The 24,888-nt window shown below is 42.0% G+C and overlaps 1 protein-coding gene across 2 annotated transcripts in view; it reads left to right on the forward strand.

The window, feature by feature from the left end:
• Positions 1-505: 505 nt before the first annotated feature.
• The window catches only part of lonrf2 (LON peptidase N-terminal domain and ring finger 2), a 130,083-nt gene continuing 105,700 nt past the window's right edge, over positions 506-24,888 (forward strand). Inside the window, exons 1-4 of one of the 2 annotated variants that reach the window (XM_034186124.1) lie at positions 506-702; positions 1,195-2,155; positions 14,283-14,401; positions 15,056-15,178. In XM_034186124.1, coding sequence (XP_034042015.1) covers positions 1,450-2,155; positions 14,283-14,401; positions 15,056-15,178 — 948 coding nt within the window. In that variant the 5' untranslated portion in view covers positions 506-702; positions 1,195-1,449. Of the gene's footprint in view, positions 2,156-14,282; positions 14,402-15,055; positions 15,179-24,888 lie in introns of both variants that reach the window. The other variant, XR_004564754.1, reaches the window with a different exon arrangement.

Here is a 24,888-nt window from a genome sequence, read left to right on the forward strand (position 1 = left end):
CACACTGACCCAGACTGACTCCAAATACGATTAAATATGATTCAATTAAGTACTTTAATTTTTTGGCAAAATGGTGCGAAATGGAGACTGATAATAACAAAATGGGGGTCAAACGTTACGAAATGGAGACTGACCCATTGACTGAAGTTTAATCTCTTGAATGCCAGAAGGCGCGCCTGCCCCTACTACATGTACTGAGCGCATCTCACGAAAAAAAACAAAAAACAAAAGCCAAACATTAAATAAAAGTACTTATTTGGAGTCGGTCTGGTTCGCTCTGGTCCATTTCGTTACATTTTACTCCCTTTTTGTGATTTTGGCCCCATTTCGCTCCCTTTCGTATTTTAGTATGGCCCGTGAAACCCCATTAAAAGACAAGTGCGCCCTCTTGTTTTGTGAAACCTCACAGGAAGTCAGTAACAGCTGGTTATACAATATCATTGCGTTATATAAGTGAGCCACATAGCAGCCAATCACCGTCCAGCTTTGTTGTCATGTGACGACATACGTCGCTTGTTTGGGTACATGAAGTCAAGTAGAGCAACAACCTTTACCTGGTCAAGCTCATTCATTATTGACTGAGTTTAGTACCGCATGGGGACGAACTCGTTGGGATCGGAGTGTTCATGCGTTTAGTGGAAGACGTGATTTTTGGAGGCACTTTTGGGGGAACGAGTTTATGGAGTGTGACGAGCAGTGGAGGTAGTTGGCGTTAGCTCACTTGCAGCAGCAGCTAGCTGTCGGCTTCAGTCCTCTCGGGTCGCTTATATAAACAAAACGTGTAGCACTCACCGAAAGTTGTTTCGTATGTTTGCAATTAATCTGTCACAAAAGTTTTCTGTAACTTTGTGTACTGTTCATTGTTTTTAATCCTAAACTTGGGCAGTGTTGTGCTTAAATATCTTGTCAGCCCTTACGAAAAAGTAGTATATGCAAGTATACTTCAAGTATACTTCTAGTTTACTTTTTATATACTTATAAGTACTATTTTTTGGTAAGGGAGTGAACTAACTCAAACAGAAATGAAGCTTTATAAGCTGGTCCTGAGGATTTGACGAACTGACTGTTGGGTGGAGCACAAACATTTTATAATTGTGCCTCAAATGAAAACGTATGTAACTTGTTCTGCCTTCTTCGTGCTGTAAAGGTGATAAAGACGCATGACTGTTATTAAACACTACTGGTGTTTACAAGGGATCACACCGTTCCTGTTTTGGGGCTTTCCAAGGACAAAAATGGGAGACGGTGTCCTTTTTGATCGATTGTTACATGACCCACAATGGGTCTTAACCTACTTTAGATGGTCAGCAGTGAGAGAAGGGTGCATGTTCAACGTTGGTTTGAAGACATCAGGATGTGATTTCTGAACAGGATGGGCAGCTGAATCTGCTTTTGTCAGACTATATGTGAACATTGCAGTCGTCTTATGTTTTTCCTCATTAGGAGAATATGGAGCCAGGAGCCCTGTCTCACCAGAATGAGCTTTATGTCCACCCACTTTCTAACCCAGGGGCTGTGGGCATCTTCCCCGAGATGCTGGAGGTGGCAGAGGAGGCCAATCGAGCTGGAGACTTCAACCTGGCCATAGAGATCTATAGTTCCCAACTTGCAGATCTGCAGCAGCCGGACCGGGGGTTGTTGCTGAGGAAGGCTGAGTCTCTGGTCCGGGCTGGGCGGATTCCTGAGGCACTGGATTCTTACTGCACCACAGCCAGACTGGGCAGAATACGGCCAGAGGAACTGTCTCTCCTGGTTGAAACCATTGCGCATACTGTCCGTGAGAAAGAGTTTAACCCTTTTGCTCATGGTACTGATGGGAACTTTGCAGAGGACGATGGCCTGGATTTGTTTTCTTGCCCTGTCTGCAAATGTTTGCTCTATGAGCCGACAACTGTGGAATGTGGACACACATTCTGCAAAAGTTGCTTGGAGACTGCTACTATAAAAGATTGTGTCAACTGCAAAAGCAAACTGAATAAGGATGGACTGGTACTGCCTCATCCTTTGAGAATTAATGTTGTTCTCAGCAGTCTCTTAGAAAAACTATTTCCGTTTGAGAGCAAAGCCAGGAAGTTTTGGATCGAGGGAGAGGTTTTGTGGAAAAAGAAGAACCTTAAGGATGCCTTAGAGAAATACAACACAGCCGTGGATCTTGGTAAGAAATTATGCATACAATTTTATTTTTTGTGGGTTTTTTATTGAATGTGTGCTGTGGTTAAAGTACCAGATATGGATCACAATAGATGCTGCTCAAGTTATGTGTGCTGCCACCTCATGTGTACAAATTCCCATTTCATCCAGGCATCTAGTTAACACACAAACTGATGGAAATACAACCTTCAAGGTTTATTAATGTTTAGTCTATCAGTAAACTTGGCATTTTGTACAGTGCCTTAAGTGCTTCACACATTTTAAACCAGAAGTTATAGGCTTCTCTGGCTATGATTGGATAAATTGTGCATAGTGCATGTTTTGCATTTTGTACCACCAGTTACAGCTACATGATGAAGTGGTATAGAGGATGATTTTCTTAAAAAGACCTGAAACTTCAGCTACAATTTGCCAGAAGGTACAGCTGAGATCCAAGGCCAGATTTGATGTTTTGGTGAAAGAAAATCCTCCCAAAGCATTAGACCAAAGTGTTCCATTACCTATGCTACCCATCATCTTGGCTTTCATATTTTTATTTCATTTATATAAAGTTGTAGAGATTTGCTTTGTTTGAGTTTAAAGAAGATAATTTTAGAAATTTAGATTTTTTTTTTTTTTTTTTTTTTGTATTTCAAATGGCATAAACAAATTATAATGTGTGAAATACCAAATGTCCAATACTTTTGGAGGGCACTGTATCTTTTCCTTCATGTCTGACAAGTCTTTTCCACCTGTTTTGAGTGGCCACTTATTTGAGCCATGGTAAACCTCCAGGTTTTTCAGGTTGCATGTAGCCATGTGACGCATGTTCTGCAGTTTCATCAAAGAAAACCATGTTGTCTGTGAACCACCAATAAATCACCTTAAACACACACCAGATACACAAAACTGTAAAGTGACATGATTAGGGATGGATTTTGATAAAATTTTATCTATCGATGCCATTATCGATCCGATTCCTTATCGATTCCCTTATCCAGCCATTGACATTAAGCTTTTTAGTGTACTTGTCCACAGGACAAGTAACCCTGGTGGTTTACTTTTCCTATAGGAAAAGCTGGCTGTCCGGACAAGCGAGCGCCACATGCGAGAGCTGCGTGAAGCGTGCCAAAGGCATGCGATACATAGGCCAATGGCGAGTGTCACCTAGGGGTGTCTGGGGGCATGCTACTGTGGAAGTACTGAAATTACACTTTTTCATAAATGGCTTCTTTCCTGTGTGGGTGGTAAAATTGAATTTCCAAAAAATAAATTTTATTACATATTGCATGCATAGCCTCTAGCCTTTTAATCTGTTAACCAAGACATACCTCATAATGTTTCTCTCCTGCGATTGTTCATAATTGGGGGGAAAAATTTAAATAATTGGTAAATGCCAATATGCATCTGCTTCTCTCTTGTGTGTTTTCTGAATTCATCACTGTTCAATGCATGATCATTTGCCAGGATGTTTTTTGATAAAGCAAATCAAATTCTTTTATTTCAACATTCAAAAATGACTTACTGGTCCACAATTGAAGGAAAATCGCGACAGACATGGCAGTATATTGTTGTCCTCTTCCTTCTGCCCCAGCCACGGATAATCCTGTGTCCAGCTACTCACAAACTTCCTCTCTCTTCCTTTCTTTTCATACCTCTTCTTTGAAGGTTCTACACTTGCAGGGGTTGATGCTTTGCGTTTGACTGGCGCTTTCCCTGGTATCTGGCCCGGTTTCGGAGGTTTTAGAAAAGACATTCTGTTCAGTATACTCTTCAGAAGGCATGTTAATCGATGCGATGTTGGTTATCTAATGTTTCGCGCCACAGCATCTTGCAAGAAGATGCCACGAACGCACACTCCATACAGTGGTCTTGTGCACACATGATACAAGGTTCTCCCCAGAAATTTTTAGTATAGCGGTGCTGTCGGCAATTATCGCCCGAGGCTTGGCTGGTTTTAGATGTATTGAAAGCATGAATAATAGACAAAAAAATTTACGCTTATGTTGTAATATCAAAGTTCTTTTTTTGTATTTTTCTGTCTATGTTAAGAAAATAAATGACATTGAAAAGTTTAAAAACACATTTAATATTTGATGGACATAACATTTGCTCTCTTCTTTAAAAATGACACAGTACTGTACCTGTGCAGAGGTTTTTCTGTCATGTTGACAGTTTAGCTTTTTTTTTTTTTCAACATTTTTGAGTGGAATTGCATACTTATTTAAAAAAAACAATATAACTTCTAATTGTCTTGTTTGAACGAGCGAAATCTGGACTGATTTGATTGTCAAATCAGAATTAAATTTATTGCCAAGTAAGTTCTCACATACAAGTAATTTGATCTGGTGTCATTGGTGCATAAACAACAATAATAAAAAGAAAATGAAACAAATAATTCTGGAAGAAGTAAAGGAGTAAATCTGCTCGTTTAAAGATGAATCCTGGATGACAAAAACTTTCTGAATCAGTTTTTCACACTTTACTGTTTCACTGAGGCTGTGTGGTGAAGATGATTGCGCTGTTTATTATTAGGGCCCGAGTAGGACAGCATCCTACAAGGACCCTATTGTAATTGCACTGTTTATTATTATTATTATTAGGGCCCGAGTAGGAAAAAGTCCTACGAGGACCCTATTTGTAATTGCGCTGTTTATTATTGTTATTTATTATTAGGGCCCGAGGAGGAAAAAGTCCTACGAGGACCCTATTGTAATTGCGCTGTTTATTATTATTTTTATTATTATTATTATTAGGGCCCGAGTAGGAAAAAGTCCTATGAGGACCCTATTGTAATTGCGCTGTTTATTATGTCCAGAGTAGGAAAACGTCCTACGAGGACCCTATTGTAATTGCGCTGTTTATTATTATTATTAGGGCCCGAGGAGGAAAAAGTCCTACGAGGACCCTATTGTAATTGCGCTGTTTATTATTACGGCCCGAGTAGGCAACGTCCTACGAGGACCCTATTGTAATTGCGCTGTTTATTATTATTTATTATTAGGTCCCGAGTAGGCAACATCCTACGAGTGTTGGGAAAGTGTAGGAACACGGACCCACAACAGGGGGCGCAAATGAACGGACAATGGAGTAAGTCAAAATAACAAAGCTTTACTGTTGTGAATGTGCACAACGAATACAACCAATCACAGCAATGGACAACAGTCAATTCACAAAAGTGTCGTGTGGGCAGGCTCGAAGATAGGAGACGCCTCTCCAAGGTAAGACCGGAACCACACGGCTTCCTCCGCCACAGGACCCCGGGAATACTGGAGCCGCCAAGTCCCGAACTCCCAGGTGGCCACTGCCTCCGTGTGTCGGACCTGGTACTGCTGGCGAGGAACAAAGGACAGTTAGATGGGGGCGCGTTTGCACCCAGGACTCCGAACAGCAGGGAAGTTACCTCCACCTCTCGTTGGAACAGTAATCCACAAACTAAGCACAAATCCAAAAAGATACACTCCGTAGCTTCGATACGTTACCTCTCTGGTAGAAACGATATCTCGGCAATGAGGTGGAGGTGCCGTCCTGCTGATATACCCCACAGATGTTTGCCGTCAGCTGTCTCAGGTGATGGGTGACAGCTGTCACCGTAGCTGCTCACGTGAGGCGGCGGCGCCCTCTGGTGCCTGGAGCCCGCACTCCAGGCAGGGCGCCCTCTGGTGGTGGTGGGCCAGCAGTACCTCCTCTTCAGCGGCCCACACAACAACGAGGACCCTATTGTAATTGCGCTGTTTATTATTACGGCCCGAGTAGGCAACGTCCTACGAGGACCCTATTGTAATTGCGCTGTTTATTATTATTAGGGCCCGAGTAGGCAACGTCCTACGAGGACCCTATTGTAATTGCGCTGTTTATTATTATTATTATTATTATTATTATTATTATTATTATTATTATTAGGGCCCGAGTAGGCAACGTCCTACGAGGACCCTATTGTAATTGCGCTTTATTATTATTATTATTATTCTCACTTTTGAAATCGAAATTTCGGCCTCTTCCCATGCTCAAAAACTCAGCAAACTTTCCAAAGTTGTCCGGCCGGATCCGAAATTTGATATTTTGGGGGCGTCGCACATGGTCGCAGAAAAACCGCGAAATAGCGCCCCCTAGAATTTTTCAAAAACCACTCCTCATTGGGCTTTTTTCATCTTAGCCTCACGAAATTCGGTACACATATTTACCATGCCAGGACGCACGAAAGTCTCTTACTGTCATGGTGAAATATCGACAGGAAGTCGGCTATTTTGATTTTAAGTTTCGATTTTGAGCAAATTTTTGCCATTTTTGGCCATTTCCACTACTTACATTTGAACGAACTCGTCCTAGGGATTTCATCCGATTGTCTTCAAACTTGGTCAAAATCATCACAACACAATGGTGATCAGAAGTTATCAAAAGATTCTAATTAAGTCAAAAGGCGTGGCTGCTAGGGGTCGTCAAACTTTGGCGAGCTTTTCGGAGCACGCCATTTCACTTCGAACGGCTGTCACGCCCACATACTTCATCGTAGATCCTTCAAACTTGCTGAACATGATGAGGGCTCCGCCCTGAACGTCTACATATCTTAAGTTCCCACCTGCACCATAGCGCCCCCCGGTGGTGGCGGGAAATGTCCTATTTTTACTTTAAGAGGTCCTGATGTCACATGCTTAACCCAATCAACTTCATTACACTGTAGAATGAACGCCGCGAAGTTACGAGTAACGGCATCCGTATGGTGGCGTGCCGAATATTGCCCATTCGCCATGAAATTACGTTCTTCCTTTTGACGGCTTTAATTTTGTCACATCATGAAAACTGATACACAGGTCGAGCACGACAACCTGGGCGTCGCTCATGGGCGGGGTAAAATGCCTCAATAGTGCCCCCTTGAAACATTGAAAAACCACTCCACATAGGGGGTTTTTTTGGAGTAGGGAGATGAAAATTGGTACACGTGTGACTTGCATAGATGTACAAAAAAAGTATTTTGCACCATGGGTCTACTCCAAACAGGAAGTCGGCCATTTTGAATTTTCTTCTCATTTTGGTGTGATTTCTACATGTTGTATTTGAACGAACTCCTCCTAGGGATTTTGTCCAATGCACTTCAGATTTCTTCCAGATCATCCAGAGATGATACTGACCAAAAGTTATCAAAAGCTTTTCTTTATGTTGAAAGGTGTGGCCGCTATGGCGCCGCCATTTTGACCCTTCGCCATGGAACATTATACTTAAACAGGTACTGAAGTCACATAGTTAACCCCATGAACTTCCTTCCACTTCTAAACCATGCACAACAAGTTGTTGAACATAGGCGATAATCGCCGTGAACTTACGAGTAACGGCTTCTGTGTGGTGGCGTACTGAATATCGCCCCTTCGCCATGAAATTACGTTCTTCCTTTTGACCGCTTTAATTTTGTCATATCATCATGAAAATTGATACACAGGTCAAGCATGACAACCTCCTACAATTCATAGGGTCCTCGCTCATGGGCGGGGTAAAATGCCTCAATAGTGCCCCCTTGAAACATTCAAAAACCACTCCACATAGGGGTTTTTTTTGGAGTAGGGAGATGAAAATTGGTACACATGTGTGACTTGCATAGATGTACAAAAAAAGTCTCTTGCACCATGGGTCTACTCCAAACAGGAAGTCGGCCATTTTGAATTTTCTTGTCATTTTGCCATAATTTCCACACGTTGTATTTGAACGAACTCCATCCATACATCCATACATTTTCTTCTGCTTTATTCTTTAACAGCATCCAGAGATGATACTGACCAAAAGTTATCGACAGCTTTTCTCTATGTTGAAGGGTGTGGCCGCTATGGTGCCGCCATTTTGACCCTTTGCAAAGGAACATCAAGTCATGATAACTCCATGCTTTGCCTCATTGACTTGAAACTTCACAGGTATGATGACGATTGGCCCCTCAACACACCTGGCCCCTCTGTTTGTACACTGAGCGCCCCCTAGTGGATGAACCATCAACATGTCATAACTCCTTCATGCATTGTGTTATTTGCTTGAAATTTGAACTGTGGGATGAGTGGTTGCCCCTGTACGCACATGCCCACATGTGGTCACAACAGAACACACCGCCCTGGGTAGGCGGTCGCGTGGAACGATTGCCCATATATGACTGCTTGGAGTCCTAGTTATTATTTATTATTCTTTACACTTTTCAAATCCGAGTTACGGCATTTTCCCATGCTCAAAAACTCACCAAATTTTCCAAAGTCATCCAGAGTCTCTTAACGTCATGGTGAAATGTCGACAGGAAGTCGGCCATTTTGATTTTAAGTTTCTCTGTTCACTACTTACATTTGAACGAACTTGTCCTAGCGATTTCATCCAATCGTCTTCAGATTTGGTCCATATCATCATGGCATGATTTTGAGTATCTGCCGATACAAGTCCGATCCTATACTTTGAAAAACTGAATGAACAATGAACACATTCTAAATATATCATATTTTCATTTTAATCACCTTATTTTATTATTTATCACTTTAACAGTGCACTTCTCCTTGAGGTAGCTTGAACAGTCAAGTAATAATCTACCAGACTTAAAAAATACAAATTTCCATGTTATTTTATTTGTCTAAAAATAAATGTCCAGGTTCCTTATGTTAAACAAGAAATTATTATTAACTTCCCACCTCTGCCATAGCACCCCCTGCTGTAGCAAGAGCTGACTATCTTGCCAGGAAACAAGAAAGGTAAAAATATGTACTGTAGGTAACATGCAGTATATAAAATGTAATATCACTTAAGGATATATACATGTATGTTATTTAGGCCACCTGCATCAGTGACACAGTATACATTATTGTTTTATATTGTTTTTTTTTTATTATTTTTATATTATTTATATTATTATTGTTTCAGCTCCCAGAGAAAAAAGCAACCGGGCAAGATGAGATACATAAAGTCAGATGAACTTTCAGAGAGAGGAAGAAACAGAAAGCCAAGTGGAAGGCTGCATCTAGAGGTTACAGGGAGAGGAAAAGATGGAACAGGCGATGCTCGACCTGACACCACCATCCTTAGAGAACACTCCACCAGTTCTAGTTGGTATAGAGGTTGATGAGCAGCAGGAGAATCCAGGGCACGTTGTGGTGAATCCCCTACCTCTTAATGAGGAATTTAACCCACCGGTGTCCTCTACTCCAGAGAGAGAAAGAGAGAATACATCTGAGAAACAAGAAAGAATGAGAGAGAGACTGCAGAGAAGAGTAAACTACGTGAGGAGAACCAAAAACTAAAAAAACAACTAGCAGAGATGAGAAAAGAACAGGAAAGAGCCAGAAAGAGTGAGATGAGGGCAAGAGAAAGGGTACAGCTGAGTGAGAAGTTCAAGTCCAAAGGAAAGAAAAAAGTGGCAATGCAGAGAAAGCAAGCAGTTGTTAGTTTTTGAACAAGAGATGAGTCGCCTTTTACCTGGGAAAAAAGACACTGTCACTAAAAACAAAGTAAAATATCAACGACGCGTGCTTACAAAGTCACTTAAAGAGCTACATACACTGTACAACAGTGAGATGGAGAGTCTCCGCCTATCTTACAGGCAGTTCACCCGAAAACGGCCCTTCTATGTAACAGAGCCAAAGATCCAAGATAGGGAGACGTGCATGTATGGAACATGAAAATGTGCACCTGCTGGCCAACAAGCTCTACAGCAGAGGAGTGCTGAAAACAAAAGGCATCTCTGAACTGTTGGGCATGATAGTTTATGACACCAAAAAGAGAGCCTGCGTGGATTGCACTTGTGCCAACTGCTGCTTTGAAGAAGTAGAGCACCTTGAGACCGAGAGCAGCACACAAGTCACCTGGGAGCAGTGGAAGAGGGTGAAATCCACTAATGGTGAAAAACATTTTCTAATGTGGCCAAGCAGACCCAGACCGGAACCATAAAGGACTTGATGGAGCTTTTCCATCAGAAACTTGAAACCTTGGCAGTCCACCAGTTCAACTGGCTGCACCAGGCAGAGCAGTTCCACCTCCTCAAACAAAACATCACAGAGTGTGAAGCTGTTCTGCACATCGACTTTACTGAAAACTATGCCCGCAAGCTAAGCACAGAGATCCAGTCCTTTCACTTTGGAGGCAGCAGACAACAGGCTACTATTCACACGGCAGTCCTGTACACTGTCCATGGAACCAAGTCTTATGCAACACTGTCTGACTGCCTTCGCCATGATGAACGGGCAGTGTGGGCACATTTAGAGCCTATCTTGAAACAGCTTTGGGAAACCTTCCCACAAATCACTGCCCTCCACATTCTGAGTGATGGGCCCGTTACACAGTACCGTAACAAAAATAATTTTTACTTGCTCAGTACTGTGCCTTTCAGGATTCACAAATGTGACCTGGAATTACTCTGAAAAATCCCATGGAAAAGGGGCCCCAGATGGGATTGGTGGGGCAATAAAGTGAAAAGCAGATCTCTGTTAACAGAGGATGTGAGCTGCAGACACCGAAAGCTCTTTATGAGATGCTGATGAAAAGAGGTTCAAGTATCACTCTCTACTGGGTGACAAGTGAGAGCATCGAAAAATATGACGTTGATTCCTGGCAACTTGGAGGCTGTGAAAGGCACCATGAAGATCCAACAAGTTGTCATCACAGCATGCAAAGATCACGCACAGGGAGGTGTCTTGCTTCTGTAAGCACTTAGATGAGTCCATGCCCTTGTTACCAGCCAGTAACTGTAGACCTGAAAGCCACCATACACCAGACTGAGAAACCTGAGCCACCTAAGGAACAAGAAAGTGTTCTGAGAACCTGTCAAGCTCTCCACCTGAGCCACCTAGGGAACAAGAAAGTGTCCGAGATCTATGTGGCAGGTTTGTGATAGTAACCTACGATGAGCTTCCATATGTAGGCCAGGTCCTTTCTTGTGGCCACAAAATCCAGATGTTTTTTCTGCTTTAGGAAAGATGTTCATGCTGTCATTTCAGAGCCTGAGCCAGCAACCTCACATTTCTCGAAGTTGACTCTGCCAAGACTGGGTAACATTCAGAAATGCCTGGGGTTAAAGAAATGCCTCCAGATTAAGCCTACAATGTGTCTGGAGTTAGGAAAATGCGAATGTTATGTTCAAGTGTTAAATGAAATAGTAAGGAAAATGTGAATGTTATGATGTTATTGAGTCAAATGAAAATTAGATGAAAATGGTTATATGCTGATTCTTTAATAAAAGATTTCCATTAAAAAAAACTGTCTCAATTCTGTAAATTATTGAATAGCCTAAACTGCCTGCTGTTTCTCATCATTTGGGGCAACCACCTGTCATGTGGGGTGACCAACAATTGGCAGTTCTGTACTAAGTTCAAAATTGAATGTCTATCAGTCTTGGTTCAAATATTAATCATTGGTATAGCATGCATAAGTGGATACTATCTGTACACATTTTAAATCAGTTTTATGAATTCTAGAGTAAAAAATGTATAACAGCTTTGACACTGCCGTTACAGATAAAATTTATTTTAAAATGGTTTACAAAAAAAATCAAAGGACACATGAGAATATCTTTCTTAAACAGTTAATTTAATTACTGATACATATTAAAATATGTTATGTTAAGGAAATCTATTAATTTTGAGATAAATTATGGTCGTCCCAAATGACTTTTTTAAGGTTGTTGCCCTATTAATTTAAGTTTAAAAACACTAAAATATCTTTGTTTGAAGTTTTCACATACATGCATATATACACTACATTTCAAATGTTTGGAAAATTACCAAATATATCTTTATTTCAAGTATTTTAAAAATGGGCCACTCAAAGGCCTTATACGTCTTTGACCCAACTGCAAAATTGATATTGTCGTCGGGTTTGCACGATCAACTTGGCTTCAAAGTAGAATTCCACCAGTTTGCCTTTTTGCTCAGTTGTAAGCGGCTTCCTCATTGGGTCAGTCTCAAACTACATCAGAAGAAATTCCTGACATATATTTTGATGTCTGAACAAAAAAAGAATTTAGATTAGCCGTTGCAGTATTCGAGTCAAATGAGTTTTGTGGCACTTCTTTTGGGACAGACTAAGTCTGCTAATATGGATCATTTACATTTGTGGAGTGTGGCCAGAAAAAATAACTTTGTCTAAGCTATACAGCTGTCATTTAATTACTCCACCCCTGATCCCTTATTAGTCCTATCAGCTTTCTGTTTTGGTCACATTCAGCTTTGATCCAAAATACATAAGCACACCAAATGTTAGCTCTCCCCTGTTTGTCCATGTTTGAAGGTACATACACACAAACACGCACGCACGTACACAGAGGCTGTGAAAGGCTTTTAATATATAATTTAGCGCTCCCTGCTGGAATAGCGTGTAAATCCAAAATGTAATTATCAATGTTCATTGTTCACTGCTGTTACGTAATATCCGTAATCTGTTCAAAAATATTAGTCCCATCAACTTTCCATTTTTTGCAGCATTCATCCTTGACCCAAATTACATAAGCATACCAAATGGAAAATGGCAGCTCTCCCGTTTCCCCGTGATCGAAGGTACACGCACACACAGGGCACTTCATTTTTAATATATAGATCGGGGATGCCCAAGTTTGGTCCTTGAGATCTACCTTCCTGACACTCTTAGTTGTCTCCCTGTTCCAACACACCTGAATCCAGTGAAAGACTCTTCAGCAGGCTTTTAATGAGCCTTTCATTGGATTCAGGTGTGCTGGAGCAGGGAGACTGAGTGTCAGGAAGGTAGATCTCGAGAACTGAACTTGAGCACCCCGATATAGATGAATTACCACCCACTGCTAGAATGGCGCAAGTCCAGAATGCAATTATCAATGCCCATTGTTCAGTGTTGTTAGCTAATATCCATAATTTCTCCAAAAATTAGTCCTATCAATGATCTATTTTGGCGGTATTCATCCTTACCACACCAAATTTATTTTTAAAGCACCTTAAAACAGCCACTGCTGACACAAGGTGCTGCACATTACAAACATAATACCAGTGAAATGAAAATGAAAATTGTGAAATCTGAGGAAAATTTGCAGGGGGTCTGCGGGGTGCAGGGCCACAGAAACCAATAAATTTTATATCTAATGATACACTGTCAGCATCTTCTGAGATTTTTTTTCTTCCAGGAGAAGTGCATATTTAAATGAGCTTAGATTCCACCTTTAATTGGAACTGTCATTGATAATGTTGAAATAACAGAATATGACATGGAAGTAGGACATGGAATTATTTTCCTTTTTAATTGTAAACCATATTATGCATTAACTCAGAACAATTAAACTACATGAAATTTATGAAGGCTGGAAAGACTGTAAAAGTATTTCAAACACCACAGCTAAAACTTGTAGAATATTTTGAAAATCACGGTAAAATATAAATAAAACACTTGATAGGAAAAAAAACTTACATATTCTTGTATGAATTACTGTAAATCCAAAGAGCCACAATGTCTTTTTTTTCAAATGAAAGAAAAAGCCCACATTAATAAAGAGTCATTTATATTCTTGTGTGAAATCCTGTAAATCCAATAATAGCCACAGTGTCGTTTTCCCAATGACAGCATACATTAATAAAAAGTCACATTTTTTTTCTGTGAAATCCTGTTTGAAAAATACAATGTTTATTTTCCAGGGAGAGAAAAATTCTTACTTCACTTAACGTCCTGATGGCACAAGCTGCAGTGAGCTTTTTCCAGTTTCTTTTCTATGTCACATATGTTCATGAAGACTACTTTAAATTCAAGCCATGGCCAATTCCACAGATTCTTGATCAGACTTTTTCCACACAGTCTTTCTCATCATCCTCCCTCTGTACGATGTCGCTCTGTGACACAACATACCACAAAATTCTTCTTTTACAAACTTGATAGTGGTAAAAGTATGCAATGCACACATGTAACATTTAGCAACTGTTGTAACAACTGTTGTAACACCCACACTTTGAGAGAGGCATTTTATAATAAAATGGAATAAAATGCCTCTCTAAGCGTGAGAGAGTGTGAAGTTGGGTCCTGTGGAGATTGTTACAGTTACAGAACGTTACAGTTTCTGTGCATAAATGAAATGGCATGCTGACATGGACAAAAAGTTCTCAGTAACATGTTTTTTGGCCTGTTTCTCATCCCAGAGTTGCTTGCTCATTTGTGGGGTTTTGCTGATGTGATATTTGTTTGATCTACAGTGCCTTCTTCAAGCAGATTGCTGTGTCAGAGGGCAGAGTTGCACATGGAGATGATGAGCTTTAGTCAGGCGGTGCAAGATACCAGTAGCCTTTGCAGGATGAAACCTCTTTGGGCCAAGGTAAGACGTGTTTGAGGTGGATGTGCAAGACAGAATGGAGTACTTTGTAATGCCACAAATATTTTTGTAATTTCATTTTCACCAAGACATTACAGTTGGAAAGATTTTAATTGACTTAAATTAATCAACATCTATTTTTATTGCTTAAATGTTTTCTGTCATTTGTGGACCAAACAAGATATTTGAAGGAGTCATCTTAGGCTCAGGAAAACATTGATCCACATTTTATGAATGTGACAATTAAATCAGTTATTGAGAAAATGATCATTGGTTGTAGCCCAGACAAGACATGCAGGAGAAGAGTTTAATAGAATCTTTCTCTTCAAATAATTATGTAGTGTTACATTTCAGTCATAGAGGTACTCCCACAGCTACTTGGTACCCTACTTGGATTCTTATTACTAATTACATCTTGCTTTGTTTATATACTAGGTGAGCTGTATTGCTTTCAGTTTGTGATATTGATCGGTGCCTTTGCCTTGTCTCTTTGTTGCACAGTCGTGCTTTGCTGAAATACTCTTCTTTACATTCAGAGTGCAAAACAATCTGAGTTTTTCTGATGTTGACACTTGACCTCTGAATATCAGTCAATATGAAAGACCACTCAGACCGAGTTGGTAGTGCTTCATTTATTTATTTTTATTTTTTTTGCAGGCTCACTATCTTAAAGCCACTGCACTGAGTAGAGCAGGCCAGAATGATGAAGCCTTGCAGGAATATTTTAAATGTGTGGCTCTTAAGCCTGATTGGACCAAAGTCAAGGTAGAGGCTCAAAAGGTAAGAAAGGCTCATTAAATTGAGAATTGTGATTCCAGTCATTGAATTTGAAACTGGCCAAGGAAAACCTTGTGAGGAACTGAGTAATTAAAACCTTGTAACACTAATCTACAACCCAAAAATAGAACAAACATGGACTATATGGGCAATGCAAATGCAAAAAACAAACTCATCGCGATTCTTACTTTGATTTCATTGCCGACAGCACAAACCTAATGGCCCGGTCACATGGCATATGATGATTCCTGAATAAAGGGAAAAAATAAAAAAGTCACAAATTGTTGAGAAAAGGTGGACAAATGAGCTTTATCACCGAATAGCCTGCAAATCAAGAGGGCAAAAGGGAGACGAAAGAGGAACAAAATGAAACCGAAGCCAACACAACCACACACGCTAAATACTCCACCAAAATTATACACACTGCAGACATGCCAAATATTTCTCAAATACCAAAACTCTAATCGTTGTCTGTATGCCTGGAATATAGCGCTGCGGCTGTGTGATCAGGCAGTCAGTCACATGTGGGTTCGATTACCAGTTCTGATCACGCATGCACAGGCGCTATGTATGTGAATCAGACACACGCGCATCACCTTCTCTCAACGACTAGCGACTCAAACGTTCAAAAAGAGAATGCAGCCATTTGCAGTCACACTGGGTTTTCTGTTTTCACGTCACACCTCTGTGGATCAAAGCTGTTCACACACGAATGCCCGCTGCTGCTGGACGTCTTTCCACACTTGATGGCTCAAAGTCACGCTTCTGTAAACTGCCGCCCGGTTTGCACAAACTGAGGCGCAGTTCACTCTGAGAGATCACAGCAGATGAAACAAAATATTATTACGTTGTGTCGGCCCTCAGCTCCATGGAAACGAAGCTGATTGCACTCCTGTAAAGCCCCCTGCTGCGAACAAATACACAGCAATCAAGGATCATGTCAGTACTCAGCAGCTACACGGAAATGCGGCCAAATGCGCTCCTGCAAAGCCCCCCCCCCCCCCCCCCCCCCCGCTGCAAACAAATACACAGCCATCAACATCACATCCTCAGAACTTTTGAACTGTCGGACTGAAAGGGCCAGCAGAGTCTTCTCTCTGCTGCACGGCTGGAGGACAGCAAGCCTTTCAGAGTTCATGGACAGAATGCTGCAGCTCCGGCCAGACTTTTTGTGCAGCAACTCTCTCCTTTATACCAGGCGAGTGAACGGTCCAAAAAATGCCCTCGGACCCCAGCGTTTACTGGATTCGTAAGCTGGAGTCAGTACACAGAAAGGCAGTCCAAAAAGAGCAGCAGTAACAAAAACATCAGGCTTAGGCATGATCGAGGTACACAGGCAAGTAGTCAAAAAACATGATGAGGCTATCAGAGCAAGGCAAAAAACATGAGGAACTGAGATGGAAAGAGGCACAAGGCACATTCATCTGACAAGGGACAAGAGCAAACTGTGAGGCATAAATAGCACCCAGGTGATGAGCAGCAAATGAACACGTGTGAGGAAACCTCCAGAACCAGGGCATGGCCAGACAGAGACAAACACTTGCCACCAAGAGAGAGAGGCAAGAAAGAGCAGGACAGAGAAAACCCAAGCAGAAACACAGAGCAAGAGAACAGACTGATCATAAATACAAAACACATGGAAATAAACCAGAACACATACTACCAGAAAGTCCATATCCTGACAATATGAAGGACTGTAACTATGGACAATTTCTTTACCTCTCTGTCCTTGGTTAACAGGCTTCTTCAACAAAAAACAACTCTGCTTGGCACCATCAACAAAATCGTTAGGAGCTACCAGCAACTGCCAAGGAAACCTCTGGCCGCCAGTTGTACTCAACACAGGTGTTCACATCTGGAAGTGCCCTGCTGACAGTGTACGCAACAAAAAGAAATCTGTCCATCTTCTGAGCACCATGCATCAGAAAGCGGAAATTGTGGACACCCGAAAACAAAAACCAAACACTGTTGTTGATTAAAACCATTTCAAATGTGGTGTTGATATCATGGACCAGAAATTACGCAACTACTGCGTGTGTGCAGGAACACAGAGATGGCCCATGGCTGTGTTTTACAACCTGCTGGACATGGCTGCCACAAATGCACATGTTTTATACAGAGCATGTACAGGATCAAAAGAAAGTCAGCAATTTTTCATGCTGGAGCTTGCCAAGGAACTTCAGAACAGACATTTGCAGGAAAAGGCACTAGGGGAAGAGCGGAAAAAGCAGCATTGTGGGCTGAGAGTTTCTCAGAAGTAAAGACAGTGCCAGGTGCGCATACTCTGCAGTAATAACAGAAGCACTGAACATTATGTACACTGCCGAAAATACACCTGTGGAAACTGCTAGTTATGAGAACTGTATGCTGCATTTGTGTGCTTTGTATAGTAACAGACCTTTTCTTTGGGAGAAATTTTTTTTTTTTTTTTCTGAAGTTACACCTTCTGTTTATGTTGTTATTCCAAGATGAATTTTTTTTGGGGGGGGGGGGGGGGTGCTAATCCCAGTTCTATGACATTGTGAGCTTAGTACAGTAATTGTAGTTAGTGTTTAGCTGACAATCAAATTACCATTCATGAAGGATTTTCATCCGAAATACTTCTTCCTTTAAAATGACAGGCAATTATTACAATAAGTGTTTTTTTTATGACAAATAGAAAACGTATCTTGGATCAAATGATAAAAATAGGGTAAAGCTGTTTGTTGGCTAAATAAAATCTAAAATGAAAAATGGTTACTCTTAGTACTGGTCTGGGCGGCTTTGCTTGAGCTGCTGCCCCTGCGACCCGACTCCGGATAAAGCGGAAGAAAATGGATGGATGGATGGTTACTCTTAGTACATGAAATTGACTGCACTCAGCCTCAATCGGACACAACAGAGGAATATGGCCTATTGTTTCTTTGGAATGTGCCCAGACAGGTTCACTTGAGCTGCATGTTAATTCCTCTCCAAATGCTAGCATATGGAGAGGAATTAACATGTTTTGCAAAGAGGAGGAGGCAGGCAGCAGAAACAAAAATCTCTGGGCCTGCCAGTGTTAATAAAAAGAAACATGTACATAGCAATATTTGCTTCAGGATCAGGTATAATGTAACATCCTGGGAGCATACAAGGCTGCAGCAGCACCACATCTGCCACCACGTGTGGGTCTGTCAGACCACATCTCTGTGGTGCTTATCCCAGCTTATAAACCTCAGATCTCTAGGTCCAAACCAACAACCAGGACTGTGCAGGTATGGACCGAGTAGGTTTCTATCACATTGTGGGACTGTTTTGAGCTTACTGGTTGGGGTGAGTTCAAGGAGAGTGCAGACCTGGAGGCATATACATCGACTGTCCTGCCCTATGTGCAGTTTTGCACTGATGCTGTCCTACCCACAAAGACCATCAAGGTTTTTCCTCACCAGAAATCATGGCTGGATAGTATAGTGAGGCCCCTGCTAAAGGCCCGGGATGCTGCCTATAGGACTGGTGACAGGCTTGCTTATGGCAGGGCCTGTAAAAAGCTGAAGAAGGGAATCAAGGTGGCAAAACACAGGTACAGGCAATGCATTGAGAAGCATTTTGTTAACAACCTACAAAGTATGTGGAGAGGCATCAGGACCATCACAGACTGCAAGTGCAGTGACCAGCAGGTCAGCTATGACCCCTCTCTGACTGAAAGACTGAAAAACTCCTTTGTTTCTCAGGGCATCAGACTGCAAAACTCCTCACTCAGGGGAGGAAGAGTAACAAGAAGCCAGAGGATGGGAAGGAGATGAACAGTAGTAGCCAGTAAACCAGTATTGATCAGTATATCTGGTATTTATTTATATATTTGTACGTATTTGCAAACTTTTTTTTTTTTTTACACTTTCACTTTTGATACTGTGTTTCTCACCCTGTGTGCTGCTATACCGTGCTGCTGGAACCTCTGTTTCCCTGAGGGAGTCTTCCCAAGTTATCAATAAAGTTCTATCTAATCTAATCTCTCCCCGACACCTTAAACAGATTCCTAGCTTGCTTCAATACTCTACACTCCGTACACCACAAGGCTGTTCAGCCCAAGACACTTCACCCTCTTTACCCATAACATCTCAGCCAATCCACCCCACTAACTTGGTCCTTACATTTGTGGACAATGCCATAGTGGTGGGCTCCATATTGGACAATGATGAAGCTCACTACTGAGAGGAGATCCAGCACCTGACAGGATGGTGTTCAGCCAATAACTTGGTTCTGAACACCACCAAGATCAAGGAGGGAATTGAGGATTATCGGAGATCCAGCAAGACAAGATGCTCCTCTTGTCATCCACGGGGAGGCAGTAGAGCGGGTGGACAACATCAGGTTCCTGAACATCGAGATCCACATCACGTGACGTGCCCTGGTCTCTGCACACATCCTGCCTGGTGAAGAAAGTCCAGCAAATACTTTCCTTCCTCAGGAAGCTGAAACTGGCTGGAAATTTCCTCTCGGCTGCTCGTAAACTTTTATGGGGCCACCATAGAGAACATACTTTCTCAAAGTGCCTCAGTGTGGTACGGGAGCTGCACAGGACAGGAGGTACTTGGCCCTGGTGGTGAGAACAACTCAGGGGATTGTGAGAGGTCCTCTCCCGGATGTGGATGTGGAAATCCATCTCCCCACTGCACACACTCACACATTTCCATACATCATTTGACTGCAGACACTTAAATCAAATCAAATCAATTTTATTTATATAGTGCCAAATCACAACACACAGTCGCCCCAAGGCGCTTTATATTGTAAGGCAAAAGCCATACAATAATTACAGAAAAACCCCAACGGTCAAAACGACCCCCTATGAGCAAGCACTTGGTGACAGTGGGAAGGAAAACTCCCTTTTAACAGGAAGAAACCTCCAACAGAACCAGGCTCAGGGAGGGGCAGTCTTCTGCTGGGACTGGTTGGGGCTGAGGGGAGAGAATCAGGAAAAAGACATGCTGTGGAAGAGAGCAGAGATCAATCACCATTGATTAAAAGCAGAGTGGTGCATAGAGAGCAAAAAAGTGAATAAAAAGAAACACTGGGTGCATCATGGGAAACCCCCCAGCAGTCTAAGTCTATAGCAGCATAACTAAGGGATGGTTCAGGGTCACCTGATCCAGCCCTAACTATAAGCTTTTTCAAAAAGGAAAGTTTTAAGCTTAATCTTAAAAGTAGAGAGGGTGTCTGTCTCCCTGATCTGAATTGGGAGCTGGTTCCACAGGAGAGGAGCCTGAAAGCTGAAGGCTCTGCCTCCCATTCTACTCTTACGAACCCTAGGAACTACAAGTAAGCCTGCAGTCTGAGAGCGAAGCGCTCTATTGGGGTGATATGGTACTATGAGGTCCCTAAGATAAGATGGGACCTGATTATTCAAAACCTTATAAGTAAGAAGAAGAATTTTAAATTCTATTCTGGAATTACCAGGGGGCCAATGAAGAGAAGCCAATATGGGTGAAATATGCTCTCTCCTTCTAGTCCCTGTCAGTACTCTAGCTGCAGCATTTTGAATTAACTGAAGGCTTTTCAGGGAACTTTTAGGACAACTTGATAATAATGAATTACAATAGTCCAGCCTAGAAGAAATAAATGCATGAATTAGCTTTTCAGCATCACTCTGAGACCTTTCTAATTTTAGAGATACGAGGTCTGTTAGAAAAGTAACGGACCTTTTTATTTTTTGCAAAAACTATATGGATTTGAATCATGTGTGATTGCATCAGCCAAGCTTGGACCTTCGTGCGCATGTGTGAGTTTTTTCACGCCTGTCGGTTGCGTCATTCGCCTGTGAGCACGCCTTGTGGGAGGAGTGCTCCAGCCCCCTCGTCAGATTTTCATTGTCAGGAAATTGGCTGATCGACTGCCGCTTTGCTTCATCAAAATTTTTTCAGGAAGTGTAAGAGACAGCCAAGTGGAAACCATTTGGAAAATTCAAATGGCTTTCAGTGAAGATCTTATGGGGATCACACAGATTGAGGACAATTACAACTGGATTAAAGATGGCGCACCAAGCGGCGATCGACAGGCTCAAACGACCAGATCATTTCCAAAGTGAACGCTTTGTTGTTCCGGGACGTCTGACTACCAGAGAAATGGCAAGACAGCTGGACATAGCACTTTTTCGGCACATTCCACCGTTAAAGGAGTTTTTGTAATGGAAAGAGGAGCGGAGAAATTCGCCACGGAGCCGCTCGTGGCGCGGACGAAAGCACCTCCGTGTTGGTCTCACAGGACAAGCCCTAACATGCCCAGCTCTTGCACCATTTGAAAAATTCAGATGGCTTTTGGTGGCTTTTTAGTCGTGTGACTATCTGAGAAATTGTGGACGAGCTGGACATGCCACATGTCCTGTGAGCTTCCAATTCGAATCAGGGAGACAGACACCCTCTCTACTTTTAAGATTAGGCTTAAAACTTTCCTTTTTGCTAAAGCTTATAGTTAGGGCTGGATCAGGTGACCCTGAACCATCCCTTAGTTATGCTGCTATAGACTGCTGGGGGGTTTCCCATGATGCACCCAGTGTTTCTTTTTATTCACCTCTTTTTGCTCTGTATGCACACCTCTGCTCTCTTCCACAGCATGTCTTATTCCTGATTCTCTCCCCTCAGCCCCAACCAGTCCCAGCAGAAGACTGCCCCTCCCTGAGCCTGGTTCTGCTGGAGGATTCTTCCTGTTAAAAGGGAGTTTTTCCTTCCCACTGTCGCCAAGTGCTTGCTCACAGGGGGTCGTTTAGACCGTTGGGGTTTTTCTGTAATTATTGTATGGCTTTTGCCTTGCAATATGAAGCGCCTTGGGGCACCTGTTTGTTGTGATTTGGCGCTATATAAATAAAATTGATTTGATTTGAACGGCACATTCTACTGTTACAGGAGTTATTTGTCACGAAAAGACGTGCGGAGGACTTCGCGTGTCGGGACGGAGGCGCAGGACACAGAACAAAAAGCAACGCCATGATGAAGCCTCACAGGACATGTTGTGGCATGTCCAGCTCGTCCACAATTTCTCGGATAGTCACACGACTGAAAAGCCACCGAAAGCCGTCTGAATTTTCCGAATGGTGCAAGAGCTGGGCATGTTAGGGCTTGTCCTGTGAGACCAACACGGAGGTGCTTTCATCCCGCGCCATGAGCGGCTCCGTGGCGAATTTCTCCGCTCCTCTTTCCATTACAAAAACTCCTGTAACAGTGGAATGTGCCGAAAAAGTGCTATGTCCAGCTGTCTTGCTATTTCTCTGGTAGTCAGACGACGTCCGGGATTAACAAAGCATTCACTTTGGAAATGATCTGGTCGTTTGAGCCTGTCGATCGCCGCTCGGTGCGCGGCGCGCCATCCGCCACTGTGAGCAGTCTTTAATCCAGTTGTAATTGTCCTCAATCTGTGTGATCCCCATAAGATCTCCACCGAAAACCATCTGAATTTTCCAAATGGTTTCCACTTGGCTGTCTCTCACACTTTCTGAAAAAATTTTGATGAAGCAAAGCGGCAGTCGATCAGCCAATTTCCTGACAATGAAAATCTGACGAGGGGGCTGGACCACTCCTCGCACAAGGCGTGCTCACAGGCGAATGACGCAACCGACAGGCGTGAAAAAACTCACGCATGTGCACGAAGGTTCAAGCTTGGCTGATGCAATCACACATGATTCAAATCCATATAGTTTTTGCAAAAAATAAAAAGGTCAGTTACTTTTCTAACAGACCTCATATTGCGCAAATGCAAAAAAGCAGTCCTACATATTTGCTTAATATGCGCATTGAAGGACATATCCTGATCAAAAATGACTCCAAGATTTCTCACAGTATTACTGGAGGTCAGGGTAATGCCGTTCAGAGTAAGGATCTGGTTAGACACCATGTTTCTAAGATTTGTGGGGCCAAGTACAATAACTTCAGTTTTATCTGAATTTAAAAGCAGGAAATTAGAGGTCATCCATGTCTTTATGTCTGAAAGACATTCCTGCAATTTAACTAATTGGTGTGTATCCTCTGGCTTCATGGATAGATAAAGCTGGGTATCACCCTAAGCACCCTACATGCACACCTACACATCACTCCTTTACAGACACTCAACCCCTTCCTCCTGCAGATGCTGTCTGTGCTGCACTGTACTTTTCACGGCTGCTACTACTGGCAACGCTCAATGTTCAATTTGCACAGACTGTCTACATTAATTTGTGTGTCTGTATTTTTTGCACATATTTATTTAGTTTTTAAGCCTTTGATTGCTGAGAGGTTCTGAAAAGGAATTCTGTTATGTGTATGCATAATCACAATAAAGAACTCATGGAGCTGTATATAAGAACTAGAGAGCGCAGTAGTGCTGAGCCATTGCCGACAAGGAGGCGTGATCGCCATTTTAATTCCGGGCAAGTTAGTGATTTGCGTGCATAGAAGTTCACTTAGTCTCGTCAAGAAACAGGTGGAATATGCCGGAAAGCTGCGCATGTTGGCAAAGCCACAAACGGAGGAACAAGGGAGACAATATTTCCTTCCATAAGTAAGTGGTTTTGGTTCTTCTTGTCACTTTGTCTGTGATATTTGGATGATAAACAGCTGTATGTCTCCTGCCGTACCTGTGTCGCCCGATGACACGGACCATTAACTCTTCACTTATGTCTACTTGATATTTTCCACTGCTAGACCAATGTCTAGTTAAAATACGTGTCGTTAGTGATTAAAATTGTTCGACAAGACTGGGGATTTTTTTTAAATTTGCACCTTAAAATAATGAGATTGTAATGACCCGCGCTGTGCTGCTCACAGTCACACCCATACAGAGATGTGTGCCCACACCACTGACTTCATGAATGAAACTCGGTCAATAAAGGATAATTGTGTAAAAATATAATATAAATGTAATGGTTTTAGGAGCCGCGCTGCATTGAACACAGCAGCTGCTGCAGCAGGACACCTCAGCTCAGCAGCTTGAACAGCGCAGATCCGTGTAACTTTCAACACTAATAGCCCAATTTCATAGCGTTAAGAGTGTACATATCATGAATGCTTGGTCTTGTTGGATTTGTGAGAATCTTCTGAATCTACTGGTACCTTGTTTCCCATGTAACAATAAGAAATATACTCAAAACCTGGATTAATCTTTTTAGTCACATAGCACTACTATTATTCTGAACACTACTGTACAGCTCCATGAAAGAACCGTCTTTCCTTCCTTCCTTTTTGTCATCTTTATTTTGAAATGTTTCCAAAATGCTAACCTTCCTTCCTCTGCCACTGTGAGGTTAACTGCCGTGTTGTTCTCTCTCTCTCTCTCTCTCTCTCTCGCTCTCTCTACCTCCACTTTTCCAACCTATACATGGATTCATGAGAATTTGGAAGCAGATATTATATATAAAAAAAAAAAAAAAAAAAAATAGGCCTGCCATGAGAACAAATTTTGCTGGAAGATAAATTGCCTCAGAAAATACTGCCGATAGACCTTAATATCACAATATTGTCATCAGTGTTGTTTTAAGACCTTTTCATGCCATTGATAAAATGATAATATTGCATAAAAAATGCAAATGCATCCTAAAAGCAATGAACTTTTAATTCAACAATGGAAATGAAATGTGAATAAAATATTGAAATATCCTAAATAAGTGGGTCATATTTCAAAAGGGCAGTATGGGCCAGTGGTGCCTCAGTACCTGAAGTATTGCGCCATTTTGTCCATGTGATTGGTTCTTCTCAGTCATCAGTGAGCCTATGCAAAGTCAAATGAAA

Source organism: Thalassophryne amazonica, chromosome 14 (genome assembly GCF_902500255.1).
Source record: "Thalassophryne amazonica chromosome 14, fThaAma1.1, whole genome shotgun sequence".
NCBI classification, from domain to species: Eukaryota; Metazoa; Chordata; class Actinopteri; order Batrachoidiformes; family Batrachoididae; genus Thalassophryne; species Thalassophryne amazonica.